This window comes from Mustela nivalis (assembly GCF_964662115.1).
Source record: "Mustela nivalis genome assembly, chromosome: 9".
Taxonomy (NCBI): Eukaryota; Metazoa; Chordata; class Mammalia; order Carnivora; family Mustelidae; genus Mustela; species Mustela nivalis.
In genome coordinates this window covers 86,098,365-86,119,231 of record NC_139028.1, presented here as the reverse complement: position 1 = coordinate 86,119,231, position 20,867 = coordinate 86,098,365, and the positions used below count along the sequence as shown (strand labels likewise).

Here is a 20,867-nt window from a genome sequence, read left to right as displayed (position 1 = left end):
ATCCCAGGGTCCTGGGATTGAGCCCTGCATCAAGCTCCCTGCTCTGCTTCTCCCTTTCCCACTCCCCTGCTTATGTTCCCTCTCTCACTGTGTCTCTCTATGTCAAATAAAAAAGTAAATATATTTTTAGAAATCTACAAATGTGTAAATGAAGACACATATAATTGAGCTTTACTATATACACATTTAACTAAAGTAAATGCAACTGCATTTATTTGGTAATTTTTTTTAAAAAGATTTTACTTATTTGACAGAGAGAGACACAGCAAGAAAGGCAACACAAGCAGGGGGAGTGGGAGAGGGAGAAGCAGGCTTCCCACAGAGCAGGGAGCCCTATGTGGAGCTCCATCCCAGGAATCTGGGATCATGACCTGAGCTAAAGACCGAGATGCTTAACTGCTAAGCCACTCAGGTGCCCCTACTTGGTAAAAGTTTTTTTAAAAATATGCTAAAATGAAATAGAGACCGGAATCAAGCCCTATATTACTCAGAGCATGTGCCCTAGAGTGAGTGTGTGTGGGGAGATGGGAATCTGGCGGGCTTTCAGGGTTTTTCAGTTCTCTGTGCCAACCTGCCTTGCTTGTTGGACATTTCCGTGTTTGTGATTGTCTCTGAACTCTCGCTCTCCAAACTCAAAAAAGTAGTGTGATATACATTTTCACATGAATCCTTCATTTTTTTAACTCTTACTATTTGCTGTTGAGAAACTAGCAACTAAAGAGATTTGGATGATTTGGCATCCCATAGTATCCAGACTCACTATATGAATTCTTCTTATCTGACCACAGAACCCAAGTAGATTTGAATGGTGAGGGGTATATCTTGTTTCTAGGGAAACAGGATCAAACTTCTTTGTAACCTTTTTTCTGCCTGTTACACTGTTAATATATTTCTATTTCATTAAATATTTTTGCAACATCATTTCTAAATGGCTGGCTAAGATTATTAAAATATATTTTAAATGTATAAGCTATAGAGTACCTGGGTGGCTTGGTCAGTTAAAAGTCCTACTCTTGATTTCAGCTTCCGTCATAATCTCAGGGTTGTGAGATCAAGTCCCTTATTGCACTGTGCACGAGGAGTGGAGTCGGCTTGAGACTCTCCCTTTCTGTCTGCTCCTTCCCTCATGTGCACCTGTGCATGTGTGTGCTCTCTCTCTCTCAATAAATAAGTAAAATCTTTTAAAAATATAGATATAAGAATATAGTTCATTGGTTCACTATTATCATATATTTAAGTTTAATCTGTTAGTAACTATGTTGCCATAAATATCCTTGGATCTGAAGCATTGCCCTCCACGATCTTCCTTAGAATAGGTTTTTCATACAGTTTTGAAACTCATTATTTCTGTGATGCATTTTGAACTAGATAGGCAGTCACATTCAGGAGGCTTGGCATGATTCAAATGACTAGAAACCAGTGCATTCTGTTATTTCCTTATTGCATGATGTTTGTTTTCTAAGAAATAAATTTATTCCTGGAAAAGTACAAAGTAGTACTTGCTTCCTCTTAGAAGGGCAGAGTGCTTGAGAAAGACCTTAAGATTTGATGCCAGGCAGGCATGTTTAAACTTTTTGCTTCAATTACCTGTCCATACAATAAGAATAAAAGTAATACCTATGTCACATGACTTTTGTGACGTTTAAATGAGACAAAATATTGTGACTGATATTGTTTTATTAGTGTTGTTACTGATATCATTGCAATCATAGCCTTCTTAAAGATTTTTCATTTATTTTCAGGATTAGTGTGTATTATTGAGACCCCATACTCCTATCTCAGCCTCAAATTTTAACATTATTAATTTCCACTACTTAGAGCAGTAGCTTTCAAAATATTTTGTTCATGGTGAGAAGTCTACTTTGCTTGTCACATAATAAATCCATACATTTATGTATATTTACACATACATATATTTGTGCAAAACCTGGTATGCTATTCTTTCTTTCCTTTCTTGTGTTTTGTTTTGTTTTTAAAGGTCAGTCATAACCCACTAAATTGGTTTTGGACTCACAGTTTGGAAAACACTGATCTAATGAGCCATTGGTAAAGTGGGGTTCGGTTTATGGCATTTAGCTTTATCTCTGACCTCACTAGAATTCACTTGTTACATTAAGGAAAGGAAAACCACTTCAAGTCATTTTTACAGTTAGCATACAATAAAAGAAGCTAATTAAATTACAAGAAATTCATAAGGGAGCCTGGGCTTTGGAGTTACACAGAACAAGGCCGAAATTGTAGCCATGTCACTTTGGGAAAATTATCCACATCTCTGAGCCCCCAGTTTCTTTATAAACCAGATTTTAGAGAGGCAGTCCTAGAGTGGCTAAAAGCAGAAATTCTTGAGGTATATTTCCTGGATTCAAAACATGAATCTTGGTCATATCCTTAAACTTGCTGTGCCTCAATTTCTTAATCAACAAAAGAGGAAGAATAATATTTACCTCATAGTGTTGTTGATGAGGGCTAAGTCAACATAAGGATACAGCCTAGTATATAGGACATTCAATGAAAGTTCATTGTTGTTACATGTTAAAGCAGATGGTAATAATAACTACTGAAGATACATTTTTGAGAACAGATTGAAATAATGAATATGACGTCCCTGCCGCAGTCATTAAGCATGTAACAAAGTGTAATTAGTTGAAAGATTAAAATTTCTTCATGTATTTAGTAGTTTGAAATTTCTTATGGCTACATCATTACTTAACTCTAAAGCAATTAAATATTTTAGCATAAATCATAGCCTATCAGTCATGCCAGAGATATAGGCCAACATATAGGCCAACTACTCACTTTATAAGTTTATTTTGTGCCTTTATGGTATTCACATTTTTTCATGCCTTTTCCTTGTTTTATTTTCTAAGTGATACTTTTCTTATTATTATCTAATTTACTGCATTTCTAATTTGTTTATAAATCATATCATTAGAAGCATAGATTATTAACCATAAAGAACAGTTCATCTTAGATTCCTATTGAGGGCCAGAAAGTAGCTGCCAACATTTCATTTCCTGGCAAAGCTGGGATGGGTCCTGCTTCCTTCAGTTTTCAAATAATAATTTTTTTTCCATAATATCAAGATATTATAGAAATAAATGGGTCAGACTTAGTATTTAATTTTGAACTTACCCCAGTTGTCTTATTTTCTTCCTTGAAAACTTAAAGGAAAATTCAAAGGATAATTGGGTCATTAAAAAGATCATCTCTTCTCATAAACTTTATTTCAGCAACCGACATTTAGATAGATGTTTGTTTCAGACATCTCTAAGATGGAGTTAAAAATTATTTAAAAAAAAATTTTTTTTTTTAAAGATTTTATTTGTTTATTTGACAGACAGAGATCACAAGTAGGCAGAGAGGCAGGCAGAGAGAGAGAGAGGGAAGCAGGCTCCCCGCCAAGCAGAGAGCCCGATGTGGGACTCGATCTCAGGACCCTGAGATCATGACCTGAGCCGAAGGCAGCGGCTTAACCCACTGAGCCACCCAGGTGCCCTATTTTTAAAATATTTTTAAATTTTTAAAAAATTATTTTAATCCATCAAAATTACCTGCTTACAAAATTTTTTACATTTGTAACTAATGTTGAATGACAAATACAGTAAATGTTGAACATTAGTATTAGAAAAAATAGCATATTGGTTTTGTAGATCATATACATTTTTATATTTAAATTTCTTTTTTTTTTTCAAAGATTTTGTTTATTTATTTGACAGAGAGAGAGATCACAAGTAGGCAGAGAGAGAAAGAGGAGGAAGCAGGTTCCCTGCTGAGCAGAGAGCCGGATGAGGAACTCCATCCCAGCACCCTGAGATCATGACCCAAGCAGAAGGCAGAGGCCCAATGCACTTTATATTTAAATTTCCCAGGCGCCCTTTATATTTAAATTTCTATTATTTAAAAAAATTCTCTAGCAGACTGCCATAAATTCTCTATAATCTTTGGTTAATTCTAATTTTTAACATTTGCTTTAACATTTTAATACAATCTGTTCTAAATTATTAAAAAAATTATTTAGTTTGTGAATAATCCAGGTGCTTTTTTCTTTTTTTTTTTCCAATCCTGCACAGGGCCATTTCATTCATCAGTCCTTAGCAAAGAAGTAGGGTAGGGTTTAGAGCTGGTGAAACTCAAAACTGTCTCTTTTCTTGATTGTTACCTTCAGTGATAAAAAGTTCTTTGAAAGTCAGCAAAAGCTACTGAAAGAAAAATATATGTTTAGGATCCTCTTTGGATTTTGTTTTTCCATAATCAAGTGTTCACTGTGTGTGAAAATAGCTATAATCTTATTGAAACTCCAGTTGTCTCCCAGAAGACGTACTAGGGGCCTTGTGGGAGAGAGTGCTGGTTGTGTCTGGGAGAGGCGTATCCTGGTGGTAAACAGGTGGAGGCATTCAGGCTGGGAATTCTGAGAGGTGCTGACTTGTGTATTGGGGGGCAGGGGTTGTGTCTCAGAAAGGGATGTATATTCTGTGACAGCAAATTACTTGACCAGACTACCTGAGAGCAGGGCACAGTTTGGGTCAGTTTTGCATTTTCTAGGTACTTTTGACCTTTCATCTTTAATTCTTATGTCAGCTAAAATTTCTGAACACAAAGTATCCTTTTTTTTCTTGATTTTTGAATTTAATTATGTGAAGAATCTTAAAAGAGTACATAAATATAATCAATCATATTATTAGTTGTATGTTTAAATAATCGCTTTCCTTAATAATAAGTCTGTTTTGGAAAATTTTGGATATCTGATTGTCAGAACTGTATCTTGCCTTTCATACACACATACTTCTTCTCAGACCTTCCCCTCACAATTCCTACACCATGGCAATGTCCTAGTCGCCTCCCTTAGAGATGGTTTCCTCCTTTCAAGTGCAGTCTGCAGCTTTAAGGGTTCAGAATCATCGCCTTTGCCATGTATTCCTGCTTCATAGTGTTCAATTTACTCTGCCTGTCTCAAAAAGATTTTTTTCCCATCTAATTAGTACTACATTCTGATTTTCTAGTTGTCCACCCCCCACCCCCAGCCTAGTCAAGCCATCTCCCAATTATCTATTTCTGACTGCCCTGGTCTGCACTTTCATCTCATCTTCCCTTCCCTTCCCTTCCCTTTTCTGAAATGTTATACACAGCTCCTCACAATGTAGTGCTTTAATTCTTTTATGTATGTAGAATCACATCAGATTGGAGATGTCTAGAATTTCATCTGTATCTAGTTTTTGCTATCTTCATAGTAGACACTGCATCCAAGAAGCATTAAGTGAATAATCAAGGCATAGTCTCTGCAGATTTCATGAAAAAAATCCCTTTAAAAACCAGATGGTTATTTTACTTTGTGAGGGGTAGAGGGGTGTGTAGTGTTTAAAAGTTGGAAGGCTTTCTGAATGAGTTAGGGCAGCTATTATCTGTGCAGCAGAATTTTAGAATGAGAGGTCATGGAAGATAGGTATCCTGTGACCAGTTGTTCTAAAGTCCAAAAGATTTGTTCTTGGTGTCAAGTTTTATCTTCATTTCATTTAACACACTGGAATTATCTGAGAGTTGAAAAATTGGCTTTCCCACTAGCACCCTCAGGTGCTAGGTAGTAAGTCTTTGGGAAAGGGAGGGATGGGGAGGAGGAGTGAGGTCCAATGAAAGATATATAAAAGTATCTGATTATTAGTATCTAAGGAGAGAGAAGAAAAATAACCAGTAATTATGGCAGTAGAGTCCTAGGAGTCTAGTTTGAACAGCATTCTCAACTAATGCAGTAATTTAACTGATGAGTGACAGAGTGGTGGCATTCAGCTCGAAGTTTTATTTGGCCATACCTTCTACATTCTTTCTCCTGAGGAAATGCCCAAACGTGTAGATTCGAGTGACAGCAAGGCAGTTAAATAATCTGGGATATGAATGTGGTTTTGTTTTACACTCCAGAAGCTATAAAATCAGTGAAGAAAAATCTGGATTCTTTTTTTTTTTTTCTGTAAGAAAATTGAGTAGTTTCTTTACATTTCTTCTTTGATTAACCTTGAATCAAAATTTTAATTTAGGGATTATTTAACTCCAATCCTTTATCTGCATTATGAATCTAGAAACTTTCTATGACTTAAAAAAGTTGCAATTCTCTTGAGCTTCTGCCAATAGTGTACAGTGATGCCAAAATTTATGTGTGGGAAAGTTGATTTCAATGAGAGTTATTTAGCTGAAATTTAGTCTAAGAAACTAGTGTTTTGCTGCCAAGCAATTATTTGCATTTTTAAAAAATGACTTATAGTTTTTACCAATGGTTTCTTTTCATCATGGACTAGTTACTTAAGTAAGTTATTGTCACTAACAGTGTATTTTCTCTAAAGGAAATTATATTCTTGTTTAATTTGGTTAATATCAGCCTTGTTTTTAATATGTGATTTGAGTACTTCTATTAAATGCTGCCTTTGTTTGAATAAAAATCCGTAGGAATTAAATCAACAGCTAGAAAAAAGAAAAGAAATGGAAGAACGTGAAAAAAGAAAGGTAATTGCTGAAGAAAAGCACAAGGAATGGGTTCAGAAAAAGAATGAACAGGTAAGGAGGAAAAAAATCTGCACCCACATATTGACAGCTATTTTTCAAAGTCTTTCTTTTCATTACTCCTCATGACGAAGTTTTTTGTTATTTTCTCTCAGATTCATTCTTCGACTTGATTTTTTTCCCCTACATTCGTGGACATTTATCAAGTTTCTGTCTTCTACCCTTTCTTCTCTTCTTCTCTTCCTTTTCGCTCATGTGGCTTCCTTGTTTCTTGCTGTAAGTAATTACAGATTCTGTATCTTGGCTGGACTTCCTGGGATCTTGGACTTCTATTAGGTTGACAGGTACTTCGGAGCCTGCAAATCTATAACAACCCATTTTTGCCCATTTTCCTTTGATTCCTGTTACGAGTACTACTGTCATCTCAGTCACCTAGGTATTATCAGAGTTATTCTGTTGTTTGTGCCTTCCCCTCCTGCCACCTTTCCTTTATTCAGCACTCTCCTGTTTATGATCTCTTTCTGTCTGGTCTCACTATATCTTTCAACTTATTTACTGCTTATTTCCCCTACTGGATGTAAGCTCTATAAGACCAGAGATTTTGTCTTTTTTATTTAGTTCTCCAGCAGCTAGATCAGTGCCTGACACATAGCAGATGCCCCAGAATATTTGCTGAGTGAATGAATCCATCCTCTGTGGCTTTGCCAGGCTGATCTTGCTGAAAAAAATCAAATGTCATTCCCCAGTTCAAAATATATTTTTTATGATTCCCTACAGTCCTCCAAATAATGTTTTAACAATTCTGGCCTGGCTGGTTAAAGATCTAGTCTGCTCTCTTGAGCCATGTCTTCTTCCACCTGTGGTTCTCTTCATCTTATGCTGTTGCTTCTTACTAGCATTCTTTTGAGAGCACACATAGGATAATCATGATCCATTTCTTTGAGTATTGGTTTTACTGGAAATTTTTGGGAGGAAAAGTGTTATTTTCATGTTAAAGCAGGATAGATATTTAATGGTAATAGAATAAAAATTTTATGTTATTTTAAGATACACAGGAGATTTCAGAGAAATCCCAAGCAATAGACTGTGCTCCCCTCTCCAGGGATATGTATTCATGAGAAAATTTGAAAACATTTCCATTCTGTTTCTCACTTCCTTATTTTTTTATATTATACTTCATCAGCATGGAATTTCATCATATCCTCCTCCCTACCTTTCCCTTTATTATCCAACTCAAAGTATTTCCTACATGAATCATTCACTGATCACATGCTAGAAATAGAAACTCTTTCCCTCTCTGAATCCTGGTTCAATTTATATCACTTTGTATTTTGTATCTATTTTGTTGCTATTTTGGATTTTGTATACACAAAATCTTTAACAACTTTGTAATTTTAAGAATTTTTAAGGGTAGGAATTATTTTTTATATTTCTAAGATCTAGCATCATGCTTTATAATGCAGTAAACATTTGTTATTGGAATGAGAAAATAAATCTATTATCTTTCAGTTTTAATAGATTCTTTTATTGGATCACAAATTAGTAATTTTGAGAATACCTATCTATTTATCTGTTTGTTTCTTTTGTAATTTTCACATATTTAGAATGGTATTGATTTTATTATTTGATCCAATTTTATGAGTTTAGTTAGATATTTAGAGCACAAGACAGAATCTTAGATTTTAATTCTAATTGTCCTTAATATTATTGAATCTAATGCTCAGTGGCATTAGTAAGAGTACCTGGTCAATAATTTTAGTAAGTTGAAGATGACATAGCTTCCGTCATCTAGGTATTGTAAGAAGGAAATTGGCTGGAAGTGTGTGTGTTATAACTGTAAATGTATTTGCTCTTTATTTCAGAAGTAAATCATTATTATTTATAAGTTTTCTTCATTCCATAATACAATAAGAAAGTTCTTTGTGAATCAGTGCCCAAATCAGAATAAGTCTGTGTGACTATTTGCAAGGTCTGTGTGATATTTTGTGCAGTTTATAGCCATAAAACCAGTTTTACATGTGTAGAATAGTATGCTCTCTCCTCTAAAAGCTTCTCTTATCTTTTAACTCCATTAAGCTCATTTTACCATGCCAGTCAAACATAGTTGTTATTTTTCTAAGAATGTAAGATATTGCTAAGAGATGATATAGTCTCTATTTTAATTAGTGTCAGTAGATCTAATCCAGTTACTTGAGAAAAAAGTTTTTTTTTTTTTTCTTTTGGTTGGAAATGGTTTGTCCTGACACAAATCACCAACTTTTGAAAGCAAGTATGAGTGAGAATGGTTCAAAAATAAGCTCTGAGAATTTAAATTTATTTATTTTGCAGACCTCTTGTGCAAGTTAAGGAATAATTGATTACGCCATTTTTTTTTTCCTTTCAGACCTATCAGATTTCCTCTTTCAGTCTCAGATTTACCTTCTTTGTAAAGACTGCTTTCCTGGTTCTTCTCTTCCCATCTGGCATCTTTGTTTACATTTCATGGTGTGTGGTCCCTGCTGCCTCTAGCTTCATTCACATTTTAGGTATATCTGTGGCATAATTTTCTCTAAGTCATTTTCTCTGCGTTCTAGCAAAAATAATCAGACAAAAAGAATTTGTATATCCATTAGCAAAGTCGATTTCTTCTAATATGACATTAATTGTTAAATCATTTTCTAATAAATGGCTTATCTTATCTGGTACTCTTACATTTGTGTGGCCATACTAATTCATTTTTCTAGATTTTTTTTTTTACAGTGTGTTATCACATATGTTATGAAAGGACCCTTATTTACTGTTTTCAGAAATAGTTAAAAATAAAATTACTTTTAGTTCTCAAAACATGGAACTGATTTTTCAATGTAAAAAGTACAGGTTGATAAAGCATAAATAACACTTATCCAATGCATCATTCAGACATTCAACACTTTTACTCTGTTCCAGATACTACTGAAGGAACCAAAATAGAGGTTTTGAAACTTTAGGTACCCAGTTATTTTGTTAGTTTCCTTTAGTTACAAGAAACAAAGGTTCTCTCAGGGCCCTGTCTTAAAAAAGGGAAGATTTATTGTTGTGCTCTGTGTGGTATAGAACTGGAGTGCCAGAAAATCTGAAGCCACTTAGTAGCTGGCTGCTCTCTGTCTTAGTGCATCCCTCTGAGTGCCTGCTCTCCTCTCCTTGTGCTAACTAAAAGCATTCTGTTCTCTATTCTCCAGCTTAAATTCTACAGAAATTCTTTTTGATGTTTTATTTTTTTTTAATTTTTAAAATTTCTTTTGAAGGCCAAGCAAAGCTTTATTTCGCACCAAGCATCAAGAATCTAACCGAACGTTCGGGGCCGCACCTCTTAAAAGAGAGGGCAACCAGTCTTTTTGAGGTTTTAAAAGAAACTTCATTGAGCTATAATTTACATACAGTAAAATAACCCTATCTTAATTTGGATGAGGTTTGACGAACTTATATGCCTGTGTAATAAACATCACTACAGTAAGATAGAGAATATTTCTGTGACTCCAGAAAGTTCCCCCTGCCCCTTGGCATTCAAGTCCTGTTCCCCACCCGCAACTAGTCCCAGCTCCAAGAAAACCATTAGTCCACTTTCTTTCCCTGTGGATTAGATTTACCTTTTCTAGAATTTCATTTAAATGGAATCGTAGAATATATATTTTTTGCATTGGGCCTCTTTTGTTTTTAAAATTTGCTCTATTAAGATTGTACCTTTTTATTGTTGAGTAGTAGTAACCATTCTGTGGAGTATTCTGTGCAGTAACCATAAATTGTATATCCATTTACCAGTTGGTGGAAAAATGTGCTATTTTCAGTTTTGGGATATTACAAATAAAATTTTATGACCACTTATGTACAAGTTGTGCTGTGGACATTAGTTTTCATTTCTTGGTTAAATGCTTAAGAACTGAATTGCCAGTTTGTATGTTAAGTATGTGCTTAAAAGAAACTGCCAAACTGTTTTTTAATATGCTTGTATCATTTTATATTTTCACCACTATTGTATGAAAGTTCCCGTTGCACCACATCCTTGCCAAACTTGATATTGTCTGTCTTTTTCAGTTAAGTGACTATGTGGTGGTATGTTATTGCTGTTTTAATTTTCATTTCCCTGAGATCTAATGATATTTAGCATCTTTTCATAAACTTGTTGTATTAACCTGCTAGGGCTTCCATAAAAAAATTCCATAGACTGGGTGGCTTAAACAATGGAAATTTATTTTCTTACAGTTCTGGAGGCTGGAAGTCTAAAAGGTTATCAGTGAAGGTTTCTCCTGAGGCCTCTCTACTTGGCTTGCAAGATGAATGCCTTCTCTTCATACCCTCACAAGCCCTTCTCTCTGATGTCTCTTCTTATAAGGACACCAGCCCTATGGAATTTGAACCCTACCCTTAGGACTTTAATCACCTTCATTACCTCTCTAAAAGTCCTGTCTCCAAATATAGTCACTTTGAAGGTTAAGGCTTCAGCATAAAAATTTTGAGGCACCCAATTCAGTCTTTAATGCTATCAACCATTTCTACATCTCATTTCCTGTTTTTGTTTTGTGCTTAAATTTTTTGTGGAAGAATTGTATATTTTACTCATAAGTTGAATGTTTTCTTTTATATTCCTTTAAGTCCTGTCACATGTATGTATTGCAAGTATTTCTTCCCATTTAATTTTCCTTATAGGATTTTTTTAAAGAGAAGTCTTAAATTTTGATAAAGTTCCATATTTAAAAAATTTTTATGGGGCGCCTGGGTTGCTCAGTGGGTTGAGGCCTCTGCCTTCGGCTTGGGTTGTGGTCCCAGGGTCCTGGGATCGAGCCCTTCGTTGGGCTCTCTGCTCAGTGGGGAGCCTGCTTCCTCCTCTCTCTCTGCCTGCCTCTCTGCCTACTTGTAATCTCTGTCTGTCAAATAAATAAATAAAAATCTTTTAAAAAAATAAAAAAAAATTTTTTTAATGTAGCTTGTGGGTTTTGTGTCCTATTTAAGAAACATTTGCCTACACCAAGTGTATGAAAATATTCTCCATTGTTTTCTTTTGGAAGGTGTAGAACTTTAGTTTTACCTATATGTATATTTTGAGTTAATTTTAATGTGTGGTATGAGTTAAGGGTCAAGGTTCTCTCTCTCTCTTTCTTTTTTTGCATATGGATGTCCAGTTGTTCTAGCACTATTTGTTGAAAAGATTCTCTTTTCCCTATTTAATTACCTTGGCACTTTTGTTTAAAATCTATTAGCGATATAAATATGGGTCTATTTCTGGACCCTTTTCTCTCCCTTTGATCTAGTCCTGTGCCAGTACCACATTACTCTGTTACTTTAGTTTTATAATTATTGAACTTATAATTATTCTTCTAATCAGATCATGTAAATCTTCCATCTTTTTTCTTCTGTTTCAGAATTGTTTTTAGTTATTCTGTGTCTTTCCATATTTAATTTAGAATCAGCTTATGAATTTCTCTGATCATGTTTGCTTTAATAATACCTGACACTATTGTGATTTCATTAAATATATAGATCATTTTGGAGAAAATTGCCATCTTAGTAATATCAAATTTTAAATCTATAAACATGATTTTTCTTTCTATTTATTTAGGTCATCTTTAGTTTCTCTCAGTAGTGTTTTTTAGTTTTCCAGGTATAGTGGTATTATACATCTTTCATTAAATGTATCTCTAAAAATTTCAAGTTTTTGAAGATGAGAACAGTTATCTTGTCTCATCCTTATTAGTATATTGTGACTTCCATGCCTTGTTTTGATATCAGAACAATACTGGGTTCTTAAAATGAGTTTGGATGTATTCCTTTTTTCCTCTATTTTCTGAAATACTTTGTGTAGTAATTAGTATTATTTCTTCCTTAAATGTGTGATGAAATCTGGCAGTGAAGCTATTAGAGCCTGGGGTTTTCTTTGTGGGAATATTTTAAATTCTGAATTATTTTTACAAGTAGAGCGTTATTCAGATACTCTATTTTCTTTTTGAATCAGTTTTGGAAAATCATATATTTTAAGGAACTTTGGCATTTCATTTAAATTGAATTAATTGACATAAAATTATTCTTAACATTCATTTTGGTATCTGTATGCTCTGTTATCTGCCATTTACCACCTGTGTAAATTTAGGCAAATGACTTACCTTCTTTGTGCCTCATTTCCATATTTTTTTTTTAAAGATTTTATTTATTTATCAGAGAGAGAGATCGGGGGAGAGAGTGAGCACAGGCAGACAGAGGCAGAGGGAGAAGCAGGCTCCCCGCCAAGCAAGGAGCCCAATGTGGGACTTGATCCCAGGACGCTGGGATCATGACCTGAGCTGAAGGCAGCTGCTTAACCAACTGAGCCACCCAGGCGTCCCTCATTTCCATATTTTTAAGTTGAGATTATAATACTGCCTACCTCATATTGTGGTTATAAGAATTGATATAGTACATATGTATAAAGTATATACAAAAGTAATAAGAAGAGTCAACACTCAATAGATGTTAGCTGTTATAATGGAAGGCAACATAGGGACTGGAAGACTCCTTGTTGATGAGGTTGTGGAGGAGTCTCATGAGTCAGACAGTGAGTGAAATATACTACAAGATTGTTTTTAATCTTGTAGCTTTTCTGACAGTATGAAGTAAAGTCCATTATTGTTTTAATGGAAATTGTGTTCTCAGCAAGAAAGGATTCCTTGTTGCAGCTGTTGGTGGACCAGCAAGACAGAAGTACACATAGCATCTTGGGCTTGATTTTTTTTTTTTTTTAAGATTTATTTATTTATTTGAGAGAGAGAGGAAGCAGTGGGGAGGGGCAGAGGGAAAAGGAGAGAAGCAGTGGAGCTCTACATGGGGCTCGATCTCACGACCCTGAGATCATGACTTGAGCCGAAACTGAGAGTTGGTCACTCAACTGACTGAGGCACCCAAGCGTGCTGGGCTTTGAATTTTAAAACCCGTCTTTCCTGTATGGCATCTGACGTATATTCTATGGAACTGGTGTTTCTTACTTGGATGTTAATTGAATTACTTACATTAACATATTCTACAAGATGCTTTCAAGGGAAGAATTTTTTTCTTCGATCATATTTCTTTTGCTCCATGAAGGGTAATGCATCTGGCATTTCAATGCATCGGCCTTGAAAATTATTTTTAAACCTTTGATAAGGAGAGTAAGCCATGTTATTGGTTTATTTAGAATATAGGTGGATTGGTAAATTATCTTCTGAATGAAAAGGAAACAAACATTGAGTTACAGTCAGATTTTTTTTTTAAAGGGCCAGATAAATAGTTTAGGCTTTGTAGCCCATACAGTCTCTGTTGTAGCTCTTCAATTTGCTGTTGTGGTGCAAAAGCAGCCACCGACAATAGATGTATGAATAAATGGGTTTGGCCATATTTCAGTAAAACTTTATTTACAAATACAGGACCATGTTTGGTCTGGGGACCAAAGTTTGCCACCTCTGGTCTCTGTAGATCTTATAAGAATTATGTAGCTAGAGATTTGTCTGTATGTGCCCTTATAACGGTATTTAATGGTTCAAAATGTTATTTTTTTGGTGCTGTGTATCTCACAGATGACAAAGATTTTAGCTAAGTATTTGTATTGGCAAACTGTCAGGAAATATACATATATGGTTTCTACTTTAGAGTGAAGGTAAACATCTACTATAAAATACAAGATTTAGAACAGTCTAATGGGTTATAATTTCTTTTCATTAACCAACAAATCTTTATTGAGCACCTACTGTTTACCTCGTACTGCTACAACCTCTGAGTATACTTCGGTGGGCAAGGTCTTTGTTACTGTCCTCATGAAATTTATAGCAAAGCTGGTAGACTACATTTGACCAGGCAATTACAGGTATGTTATATATTTTCAAAAGCTACATTGTATCAACCACTATGTTACCATCTCTTTTAAGAAATAACTGAAGTTTAGAAAATTACTGCATATAACACTCCTTGCTTATATGGGCATAATTACAGATAATGCAATTGAAATTCTTTCATTTTTATTTAAGAAAAGAAAAGAAAGGGAACAAAAAATTAATAAGGAAATGGAGGAAAAAGCAGCAAAGGAATTGGAGAAAGAACATTTGCAAGAAAAGGCAAAAGAAAAATACCAAGAATGGTTAAAGAAGAAAAATGCTGAAGAATATGAAAAGAAGAAGAAAGAAAAGGTATATTTATATTAAAGTAACCAGTTGGAATATATGGCTTTAGTATTCATATGTGTCAACTATATTGTATAAAAAGTTTCTAATAGAAAATAGGGACCACTTTACCATAAAACAAAGACATGAAACTATCCCTACTTCTTTATACTATGTGGAAGTTTCAGATATGAATATGCATTTATGGCTTTTTCAGGTTGAAGAATATTATAAGCTTTTTGATATATTTTCAGTCAGGTTCAAACTTTTTTTCATGGTTTATGCTTTTAAATATTTTTTATGCACTTTTATGAAAGCCTTATTACATTGTAAGTTACTGTTCCATTTTATTTTATTTATTTTTTTTTTTTTAAAGATTTTATTTATTTATTTGTAAGAGAGTGAGAGCGAGCACAGGCAGAGAGAGTGGAAGGCAGAGTCAGAGGGAGAAGCAGGCTCCCTGCAGAGCAAGGAGCCCGATGTGGGACTCGATCCCAGGACGCTGGGATCATGACCTGAGCCGAAGGCAGCTGCTTAACCAACTGAGCCACCCAGGCGTCCCAAGTTACTGTTCCATTTTAAAACTGCGAATTGGGGGCGCCTGGGTGGCTCAGTGGGTTAAAGCCTCTGCCTTCGGCTCAGGTCATGATCCCAGGGTCCTGGGATTGAGCGCCACATTGGGCTCTCTGCTCGGTGGGGAGCCTGCTTCCTCCCCTCTTCTCTGCCTGCCTCTCTGCCTGCTCGTGATCTCTGTCAAATAAATAAATAATCTTAAAAAAAAAAAACCAAAACTGCGAATTGCATTTTTCCTTCTTGGGCTTGATGTCTTGTGTAGAAGCAGCCACCTTTAGATTACATACCTGATCATGTTTAATTTTTTTTATCAATTTATAGAAATATGATTTAATATTTATGATCAGTAAGCCATTGGGGTAGGAAGCTATTGGGGAAGGAGTCAATTGAATTTGAATAGAATTTTTAGTTACAGAACATCACTAGAGATTCTTTGGTCTTGTCATTTTAAGGAAAAAGAAAAACAACGGCAAGCTGAATTACAGGAAAAAAAGGAAATAGCAGAGAAAAGGTTTAAGGAATGGTTGGAAAATGCAAAAAATAAACCTCGTCCAGCTGCAAAGAGCTATGGTTATGCCAATGGAAAACTTACAGGTTGGTTTTTATGTTATGTGGCTTAGATAAATATGGCTTACAGGAGCAAATATTATACATTATGTTTCCTTCTGACATAAATAGATATGTGTAAAATTCATTTTTCTTTCAAATTACTATTTTTTGGAAGATTATAACACACTATGTTCCTATAGAGATACTACAAATCTTTTGTCATTCTCTTATAAATTAGATATATTTTAAAAGCAGTAGTTGCAAAACTGCAAAGTAATGATTTCTGCCAGTAAGAAACACGTGGAACTTTCTTATGTTTTTGGTTTTTGAAGCCTTCATGAGGATATATTTAAAAGATCATTTTTCCTCCCCTTCTTCTAACCATCTCTGAGGCTGAGCTTCCAATGTCTTTGGTACATTCCTTTTGCAGGGTGGAATACTAGGCAGCACATGAACCTGACACAAAACCGGTTGGCCTTTAGGCTTGCTCTGATTATATAAATGGCAGTGCATGTTTTTCTTTGTACTTCATGTTGGAAGCTCATACCTTGCTGACAGCTGCCTTCACTTGTTTAAGTGATTTATTATTAAAAATACCCCATTCTGTTCTGTTCACACAATAGAACATATTCCAGACTTTGTTTTGACCATCTTGGTGAAGTGTGTGTTGACATATCTATGCAGTCAAAGTGGGTTGCCAGTGTCTGAACAACACATTCCTGCTGTCAGGGTTTAGGCCTCTCCTACGTGTCACAAAAGTCATCCATTACAGATATTAGGCACTAGGCATGGTCTGCTCCTTGCTTTCTCTTTTTCTGTTTGAAAAAAAAAAAAAAAAAAGAGGAATAAGCAGTGGTTTTAACCCAACAATTGATTAGTATAGTTAAAACTTCAGGTGGGAATATATATATTGACTAGAAGTTGTTTGCTACAATAACGGATTATTTTATCAAATTTTGCATTTTTAATGAGTTGTTCTAATAAACATTTGTCTGAAAATGCTCTTCTACTTTTAATAAGCAAAATTACAGGGGTAGTATATAATCAGATTAATTTGATTGATAATAATTTAGAATTTCAGTGATTCAGAACAAGAGTTTTGATTCACTTTAGCTATAATGCAATATACCTTTCTTTTCTCTAAACTTCAGTGTCTGACTAGGAAAAACTAGTACACAAACAGTGGTTTCCTATACTGAGTTAAGAAAATGAAGATTTTGATCAGTTTAAGGGTTCTAAAAGTGATTTCTTAATAAAATTTTTATATGAGTTTTTATTTATATAGATTTTGACAACACTCTTTGGACTTAGAATTATCACTTATATTTTAATTTTTACTGCAGTACTTACTATATTTGAAAAATGTTACTTGTTTGAAAATATATTAGAGTTCAAATTTTAAATGGATTAAATTGGCTTGTCAGTATTATTTTTGCTTTTTTGATACTGTAACATTTTTCTAGGAATTTAAAAATAAGTAGTTTCTTTGATCTCAAGAAGTTTTTTCTTGTTTTGTTTTGTTCTGACTTTTTAATAATTTTAGATTTTTACAGTGGAAATTCTTATCCAGAACCAGCCTTTTATAATCCAATTCCATGGAAACCCATTCATATGCCTCCTTCCAAAGAAGCTAAGGACCTATCAGGAAAGAAGACTAAAAGGCCTGTGATAAGTCAGCCACGCAGGTCATCATCCTCTCTGGTGGTTCAGAAAGCCAGAAGCAATCTTTGCCTTGGAACTCTGTGCAGAATACAAAGATAGTGGATGTGGGAAATTGCATGCTTTTACCTAACGCTATTTAATTTTAAAAGTAGAATCGTTTTTATTCCTCAGTCAACAGCTCAGCATGTGATGTGATTATTGGCACTTTCCCATTTTTGCATTTGTATATATTGTCCTTAGAGCTAATTGAAGATCCTTTATACATTTTCATTTTTATAAGCGCTTCAAGGTTGATCTTGGCATTTTGTTTCCCAGGATAAGTGACTGAATATCTAACAACTGTGTTTATATTTAGCTTGTATTAAAGCTACATTGTAATGCCAATAAAACCAACAATTTGTGTTGTGTTCTTTCATACTCTGTGTTTGTGTTTATGAACATAGTAAGATTAAGCTTAAATTGTTCAGACAAACATTTCTAAACTGCATGCTCAAGATAACTCTTAGAAAAATTTAAATAGGTTAGACTCCTACAGTAATCAAAAACAGTCTTTGTTGATAACTTTTGGTGTATTTTCCTTTGTAAATATTTTTAAATGTTTTTAAATAACCAATTAGAGGCATGTTTTGTAACAAAGAAATGAGGGTCGAGTTTTGAAACGTTATTATATGCTCTGGATCTTAGATTGGTATGAAACACTAATGATATTTTGCTAAATTTTATACAAATACTTATACATTAGTTATAATTAGGTGGTTAATTTTGAAATTAAGATTATTAGTACATTATTTTTTTTTATTATTATTGTCTTAGACTTTTATTAATTCTATATTTTTATGCAGCATTATTTGTTACTCTTTATAAACATATATTTTTATCCCCAGGGGTACAGGTCTGTGAATCACCAGGTTTACACACTTCACAGCACTCACCAAAGCACATACCCTCCCCAATGTCCATAATCCCACCCCCTTCTCCCAAAACCCCTCCCCCCAGCAACCCTCAGTTTGTTTTGTGAGATTAAGAGTCACTTTTGGTTTGTCTCCCTCCCAATCCCATCTTGTTTCATTGATTCTTCTCCTACCCACTTAAGCCTCCATGTTGCATCACCACTTCCTCATATCAGGGAGATCATATGATAGTTGTCTTTCTCTGCTTGACTTATTTCACTAAACATGATACGCTCTAGTTCCATCCATGTTGTTGCAAATGGCAAGATTTCATTTCTTTTGATGGCTGCATAGTATTCCATTGTGTATATATACCACATCTTCTTGATCCATTCATCTGTTGATGGACATCTAGGTTCTTTCCATAGTTTGGCTATTGTGGACATTGCTGCTATAAACATTCGGGTGCATGTGCCCCTTTGGATCACTACATTTGTATCTTTAGGGTAAATACCCAATAGTGCAATTGCTGGGTCATAGGGCAGTTCTATTTTCAACATTTTGAGGAACCTCCATGCTGTTTTCCAGAGTGGCTGCACCAGCTTGCATTCCCACCAACAGTGGAGGAGGGTTCCCCTTTCTCCGAGTACATTATTTTTTAATGTTAAAGTTTAAGTGGCATTTTATTAAAGCTGAGATCATATTAGTAAATACATATTAAGGAAGGTTCAAAGGATTACAAAAATAACAGCACTTTTATTAAATTTTAAAACTCTGTATCTTTTTTTAGGAACCATCAAGAAATGAAGATTTGTTGTGACAATATAAAGTTCAGTAAGTTCATTTAAAAGTGATACCTATTTAGAACATATTCCATGTTTCTGCTAGTTTAGTCATCTGTCACATTTCCGGTGATGAATGATGAATGTACGGTGGTGCTGACCAACACAAAGAAACAGGAGTAAGATCTTGGAAGAGATCTGGGAAAATTCACTTGTAACCAGAGAACAGTTTGGGAGGAGTCAGTAGGGTTCATTGGGTCAGAATATTGGTGAGATTTAGAGGCTTGATGATCCTTCTGAGAACCTCTTAGACACAGTGATTTTTCCAGGTGATGATTCTTTAACAAATTCACCTGTGTCGGGAGACTGTACAATTAGCCAAAGTAGCAATAAACTTTTTATGTGTTAAAAACAAAGCATATAGAGGCCTGAATTCTTGGGAGTTTAATATATGTTTGTATTTAAGAAACCTTCAATTTCACACATAGATTAAGTTATTTAGGCAACTTTTAACTATAAGCCTAATTCTAATCAGACTTTTTTTGTTCAATCATCGATTAATTAGTTTGGCCAAATTACAATAGTCCCCCCTTATCTGTGGTTTTGATTTCTGTGGTTTTAGTTATCTGTGGTCAACTGCAGTCCCAAAGAAGGGTAAGTACAGTACAATAAGTATTTTGAGAGAGAGACTGCATTCATACAACTTATTATAATATATTATTATAATTGTTCATATTGTTAATCTCTTACTGTGCTTAATTTATAAATTAAACTTCATCATAGGTCTGTATTTATAGAGGAAAACAGTATATAAATAGGGTTTGGTACTATCTGTGGTTCAGGTGTCTACCAGAGAGAGGTCTTGGAATATATCCCCACAGATAAGGGGGGACTACTATAATCGTTTACTCTGTGACAGGTGTTTTGCATATTGATTTAGGAATTTAAACAACATTTCTTTAATTCAGTCAACATTTACAGCCTAGTCAGGAAAACCTGTAACAGACTAAGTACTATAATATGCTGTTTAAAATCAAGTTCAAAGATCATCTGGGAACCTAGAGGAGAGATAGTTCAGTTTGTGAAGGAATTAAGAAAGTCTACAAGGAGGAGGTGACATTTGAGCTGGTAAAAGATAGGCAGAGATTATTCCAAATGGTCATGAGGCTGACCATACTCATGGACATGCTATGAAAAGTAGCTAGGAGAGAAGCAGGGGTCAGAGTAAAAAGGCTCTGTCTATGCTGCAGAATTTGGACTTGATTTTATGGATGTGTGAGGTTCTGTTTTACTACTACAATGATCTTGACTGCCAAACTCATTTATTATTAAAATCCCATTTTATTAATCAAAAACTTGAATCAGCATACCTGATCACCAGGGTGTTAGTGTTTTAAATGAGAATCCATTTTTTTTTGATGTCAGGGTACTTGATATTTTAGGCATTACAAACTATAACTTTTGAGGTTTTGAAAATATCTCTGACTTCTACTACCACTGATTGGAAGTGCTCTGAAATATCTAGATAGACTATAATGTCAAAATCATGATCTGATAGAAAGAACACAGGTATTGTAGACCTGAGTCTGTGAGTCCTGGCTATATTTCTACGTATCTGGAAGATGCCTCTTTTTTTCAGTGTTCAATACCTTGTCTAATTTAGAAAATTATCATGGGGTTACAAAATAATAAGTGGGAGTACCTAAAAATGCAGGTAAGTTTCTTTTTTATATGATATTTCTGATAAGATGTACCAATATTCTTTTTCTTTAGTGATAATTGATGTGTATAATAACTGACTTCGGTTAACA

General features: G+C 34.5%; 1 protein-coding gene across 7 annotated transcripts in view; it reads left to right on the top strand.

Annotated features, from left to right (window-relative positions):
• The window catches only part of CCDC34 (coiled-coil domain containing 34), a 71,759-nt gene that overhangs the window by 7,874 nt on the left and 43,018 nt on the right, over window positions 1-20,867 (top strand). For 3 of the 7 annotated variants that reach the window (XR_014299076.1, XM_082684233.1, XM_082684232.1), the window contains exons 3-6: window positions 6,433-6,540; window positions 14,469-14,627; window positions 15,626-15,767; window positions 19,065-19,108. Coding sequence is in view for 6 of the 7 variants with exons in the window: in XM_082684233.1 (XP_082540359.1) it covers window positions 6,433-6,540; window positions 14,469-14,627; window positions 15,626-15,767; window positions 19,065-19,081 (426 nt within the window). In the remaining variant the exon portion in view is untranslated. Of the gene's footprint in view, window positions 1-6,432; window positions 6,541-14,468; window positions 14,628-15,625; window positions 15,768-17,265; window positions 17,802-19,064; window positions 19,109-20,867 lie in introns of those variants that run through there. The other 4 variants (XM_082684229.1, XM_082684228.1, XM_082684231.1 and 1 more) reach the window with 2 other exon arrangements.